Source organism: Amphibalanus amphitrite, unplaced genomic scaffold (assembly GCF_019059575.1).
Source record: "Amphibalanus amphitrite isolate SeventyFive unplaced genomic scaffold, NRLGWU_Aamphi_draft 002225F_arrow, whole genome shotgun sequence".
Taxonomy (NCBI): Eukaryota; Metazoa; Arthropoda; class Thecostraca; order Balanomorpha; family Balanidae; genus Amphibalanus; species Amphibalanus amphitrite.
Window position 1 is genome coordinate 4,908 of NW_024883715.1, and position 5,493 is coordinate 10,400.

Sequence of the window (5,493 nt, forward strand, 5' to 3'; positions counted from 1 at the left end):
GACTAACGCTGGCCCCTGATGAACCATCACCAGCCCCTGATAGGTCTACAAAGCCCACTGCTGGGTCTAAATTGGTCACTGATATGCCCAAATGGGCCACTGAGAAACCCGTACAACATCCCCTGACTGCACCTGCTGGACCGGTGCCGTCCTCTCATGGGCCCACCACAGCTCTTGAATGACCTTTTCAAGTCCCTTGAAGTGCCTTTATTGGCCTAAATGGCCCCTGATTGGCTTATGTGGTCCCTATTGGTCCTATATGGCCCCCATGAGCCCTCAACGTCCCTAGACGGCCTTACATTATATGTCACTGGGCCCTGTTGGGTCAGCACCGGCCCCTGATAGGCTTGCACTGGACCCACCGGGCCTATACCGACCCATGAAGGGCCTATGTCGAGCCCTCATGGGCCTCCGATGACCACACGCCGGCATGTGTGGCCCCATCAGCAGTGGTCCGTCTATCCCATGTACTTACGGTCTTTTTGGTCGATGTGACACCGGTAGTATATAGAAATGTTATGATTAAATGTCGTTATTACACAGTCAAAAGTCACAGAAAGAATATCCAAGCTCAAAAATGGCCTCAAACCCAACAAAAACTGGTACAAATCCCCTTCAAAAGCCGTAAGTCTATTAAACGCCATAGGGGAATAGCTGCAGTCCCCCGCAATTTCGTCACGAGCATCGGGCCAATCAGCGTTGAGTATTGCCGAACGCCGATTGGTCGATTTCCGCTAGCCTGTAAATGCTGCTTGCGGATATAGTTTTGAACAAAAGAGGGTCGCGGCTACTAATTATCGCTTGTCACCACTTTTTCGTCGGGAGCGTTCTACCTGGTTTATATAGCCTTGGCCAGGACCATGTTTTCTGGTATTTGTCACGAAATTGTACCACCGTAGATAATCCGGGAACTGGGTGCAACATCGTGAGACTTTTCGTGAATCGTAGATGGCGCCAAAGTAGGGGCAGACGGGACCCGAGACCGGCACCGCGGGGGGTGGGGTGAGGGGCGGGACTGACAGGGGTCGTCGCGCGGAACTGTCCTACGGCCAGCGCCGAGCATCTAGCCTCGGGCCCGCATCCCTGCCCCAGGCGCGACCAGAGCTCCCGGATGTTCCGGCTCACTGCCGCGCCCCAGCGCGTCAAACTTCGTGAGAAAATTCGGAAACTGCTCCCTCGCACTCTCCGTACTATTTTCCGAATATTCTTCGACAAGGTACATATGTGTCCATGAGAAAATTCGGAAAAGCGATTGACACCAGTTCCGTGTCAAAATGACACACGGTGCGGTGTCAGAGTCCTGTGAGCTGGTTTTCCGGTTTTTCTCACGAAAATGTATCACCGTAGACTTGTCGGGAATGGCGTACAATATCGTGAGACTTTTCGGAAAACCACCTTCCAGCACACCTTATGGGCGTTCACGTTTTCTCTCGCGAACTAATACCACCGTAGATAATGCGGGAAATGGGTACAACATCGTGAGACTTTTCGTGAATCATAGATGACGCTAATGTACAGCAACCGCTGCAACTGTGAATGGAGCATATGGCTGGTAGGGACAGCACCTGCCATGCCTGACAGGCGTGGCAGGGACTGCAATGCATGCATCCATAAATATGCGTCTTTGACAGCTCATGTGACATGTAACATATCTTCAACGAATTGGATTCCATAGTCCGGTTCAGGTTGGTACGATCTGGTGTCAGTATGCATGTTACTAGCTTGATGTTCATCATTTAAGTTTATATGTTGGCCGTCTGCACCTCCGAGCTCTCGTCCTGGACTGCTCAACCATCTGTGGATATGTTGTCCTGCGAGACAGCCCCGTCCCCTCCCTCCCTCTGTGAACAATGCGTGCCTTATCTCGGCTCGGCCTTGCCCGGTCCCCTCCCCCCCCTCCCTGGACTCGGGCCGCGCTCTCAGTTCTCTGAGAGTTCTCTCTCAGTTCTCTGCCGCGCCACGCCTCGGGTCTCCTCACACCACTCTGCCCCGACCCTCCCTCCCCGAACCGACAATCATCTTCCGGCTCACCACGTTCGAGCCCCTGACAGCCAATAGGTTGGCCCCGTTACTGATGAAGGTATCTTTCCGTGAGGATTACATTGGGTACTGAGATGTGACCATGACAAACAGTCCGACAGATACATCACATGAGTATATTTCCGTGAAAAAATTCGGAAGCGTCGCCGTGTCATTTCCGATGCTGTGTTCCAAGTACGGCTGGAAAATTCCACCGGCCGGCCCGGCGGCAGTGTGTCGGGCGGCGGGGCGGGGTTTCCCCGTCCAGCGGCCGGCAGCGCTGAGCCGAGTCGTTCCCACGGTCTGGCGGCCAGCTGGGTGGGGGCGGGGTGGGGAGTGGGGCGGCCGATTGCCAGCCGCTTCTCCACGGGCAGGTGCTGCCACCTGCGCAGTAGTTCCACTGGCGGCCGCCAGGCCCGTGCGCGGTAGTTCCGCCAGCGGCCGCCGGATATCGCCACGCGCGTCGCGTCTAACCTGACGAAGCTACAAAAAGTTAGATAACTTTAATAAGAGGGACGGTAAACCCACAATTCCAACGCTGAATGCTGGGGGAAAGCAAAGGAGACCAACACAGTCATATGTGTTCACCTTTTGGTAAGGATTAAGCCCCCTACGATCAATACCGTTGCGAAACTCGCAAGCAAATCACATTACAGAATTCGCATAAAGCACCCGTTAGCGTTACATTTTCTAGCATGATACGTTGCGTCCAATAGGCGTTAGAATAGGCAGGCAGGCATTACACATTAGAATAGCTATGTACACTCAATTTCATACCATTAGGCACTTGAATTTCGGAATTTAAAATAATAATTAATGTAATGAAAGCTCAAATTGCTGATAGGTTCACGGGAGAGGCCGTTTCACCCTCCCCCCCACGGGGCGTTAACGGTTCACGCCAACGGAAACAGCTCTGGGTGCTCCCCAGATAGCGTGATAAGCCGGCGCGTTGTTATGAAAGTGACCTGTGACCAGTTCCATTGGTATTGTGTGGCCTTTAAAAAGGCCTGTTACAGGGTTCGAGTCGACTGAGCCAGATGCAGGCTTACTTCTTCTCGGTCTTCTTGGGCAGGAGCACCGCCTGGATGTTTGGCAGCACACCGCCCTGGGCGATGGTGACGCCCGACAGGAGCTTGTTCAGCTCCTCGTCGTTGCGGATGGCCAGCTGCAGGTGGCGAGGGATGATCCTGGTCTTCTTGTTGTCGCGCGCAGCGTTGCCGGCCAGCTCGAGTACCTCAGCGGCCAGGTACTCCATGACGGCAGCCAGGTACACGGGGGCACCGGCACCGACGCGCTCGGCATAGTTTCCCTTACGCAAGAGACGATGGATACGACCGACAGGGAACTGAAGTCCAGCCCGGGAGGACCGGGACTTGGCCTTTCCCTTCACCTTGCCGCCCTTGCCGCGTCCAGACATGGCTGTATGTGAACAAGATGTAGCAACAAACGTGCAATCCCGTATTTGCGTTCACACCTGGATTTAAAAAGGGACGTAGCGGTGCCGGACACCGGTGCTCACCCACTCTCACCCACCGCCATTACGCTTTATCAACCGAATTCAAATACCAGCACCATACCATACCCGTTTCGTGTTAACAGTGTATTGCACTCGAAGCGACGCCATGCCACCGAAGACTAGCGGAAAGGCCGCAAAGAAGGCCGGCAAGGCCCAGAAGAATATCTCCAAGGGAGATAAGAAGCGTAAGCGCAAGAGGAAGGAATCGTACGGCATCTACATCTACAAGGTGCTGAAGCAGGTCCACCCCGACACCGGTATCTCGTCGAAGGCCATGAGCATCATGAACTCCTTTGTCAACGACATCTTCGAGCGTATTGCTGCCGAGGCCTCGCGTCTGGCGCACTACAACAAGCGCTCGACAATCACCTCTAGGGAGATTCAGACTGCTGTCCGCCTGCTCCTGCCCGGTGAGCTTGCCAAGCATGCCGTGTCGGAGGGGACCAAGGCCGTCACCAAGTACACGAGCAGCAAGTAAGCTGGCTGGCCTGGCAGCCGGTGCCGGTCGACGCTCGCTTCATCTCATCACTGATCATCGCTCATCGCCTCCCATGCCGGCCGGTGCCGCTCCTAGCAGCACAAATAGGTCTTTTTCAAGACCAATAAATCAAATAGTGGACTTCCAGCACAGATGTTTACATCCAGGTCAATGTTGCAGCGGGTCGTCGGCTTGAAGCAGACGCTGATCTGCACTTACCATGGTCGCTATCGAAATCGCAACAGTACCGCATGATAAGGGACGTAGCGGTGGCAGCTACTAGCGGCGTTTGAAATCTTACAGTTTTTTAGGCGAACATGACGTCACTAAAACGTCATTTTCTAAAACATTTTTCCGACGGATTTCGCTCAAATTTTCAGGGAACGTGTAAAATTGATGTGTAAGAAGGTGCTGAAAGTTTGACGTCGCTGGCGTAACGCGTTTAAAAGTTATTGGCGAAAATCGGGAGGAGGGGGGGGGCAGTTTCTGCCCTCCCCAAGCGGGGCGCGGGTTAAGGAACAGTTTTGAATCGCTTCGATTTCTTTTTTTTTGCTCGGCCAGCCTAGCGCCAGTCTCGAGCGGTGGGACAGTTAACCCGGCAATTTTGGCCGGGATGCAAAACTTACGTTAAACCGGCTTATGTTAACCCGGGAGCAAAACAACGTGGGAGCCTATCTTAGGTGTGGCAAAGCTAACGGAGTAGTACCTACTTGTTGCCGAAGTGCCGAAAGAAGGTGCTGGAACCGAAAACACAACATCACATTTATTGCTGTTCTAAAGAACAATCCGAACGGCAAGGATGAGTCGCCACCGCTCAGTAGGGAACACTCTAAACAGCTACGAGTGGAGACTGCATTGTAACACAAGAAGGCAGCACGAGAACGCAGCACAGACTGAGGCAGTAGCACCTCGGTAACCGCATTCGCGAATAGGTTGTTGTTGTTGTTGACTCCCCACGTAGCGGTCGCTACGTAGCCTCCCGGCTCTGGAGGTACCTGGCGGCGGCCCCCAGGGCCGCCACCACGCCGCTGCTCCGGACCTCCTCCTCCCTCGGGTATATGTTGCCTAGGTGTCGTAGGCGTAGTCGCATCAGTGCTGGGCAGCGTAGCAGGATGTGTTCTGGCGTGTCCGCCTCCCCCTCGCCACAGCAGCGGCAGCCGGCCGCCCGGCACGCCAGCGAGTTACACTGTGCGCAGTCCCGGCCGGGGTTCCTGCCGATCCGATGCAGGTACTGCGCAGATCCCGACCAGTGACCAGCGCGCAGTTGGTGCACATCAGCCGCCACCTCGCGTGGTGTAGTGCTGGGTAGCGGTGCGGGTAGGTGGCCGTCCATCAGCCGCCTGTACCAGCCGTCCGGCCAGTTGTTGGTCGCCTCCTTTCTGGCGATCCGGGACGCCGCACGGTACACTGTGCGGACGTCGACCGGGACTCCCTGCTGTGGGAGGGCGGCGGCTTCCTTGGCGATGGCGTCCACCCGCTC

General features: G+C 55.1%; 2 protein-coding genes across 2 annotated transcripts; one reads left to right on the plus strand and one right to left on the minus strand.

Annotated features, from left to right (window-relative positions):
• Nucleotides 1-3,008: 3,008 nt before the first annotated feature.
• LOC122376657 (histone H2A) lies at nucleotides 3,009-3,472 on the minus strand. The gene has a single exon (XM_043356562.1). The coding sequence runs from the start codon at nucleotides 3,434-3,436 to the stop codon at nucleotides 3,065-3,067; it is 372 nt and encodes a 123-aa protein (XP_043212497.1). The 5' UTR covers nucleotides 3,437-3,472; the 3' UTR covers nucleotides 3,009-3,064.
• A 120-nt stretch (nucleotides 3,473-3,592) lies between these two features.
• On the plus strand, nucleotides 3,593-4,142 carry LOC122376656 (histone H2B). Its single transcript, XM_043356561.1, has one exon. The coding sequence runs from the start codon at nucleotides 3,642-3,644 to the stop codon at nucleotides 4,011-4,013; it is 372 nt and encodes a 123-aa protein (XP_043212496.1). The 5' UTR covers nucleotides 3,593-3,641; the 3' UTR covers nucleotides 4,014-4,142.
• The last annotated feature ends 1,351 nt before the right edge of the window (nucleotides 4,143-5,493 follow it).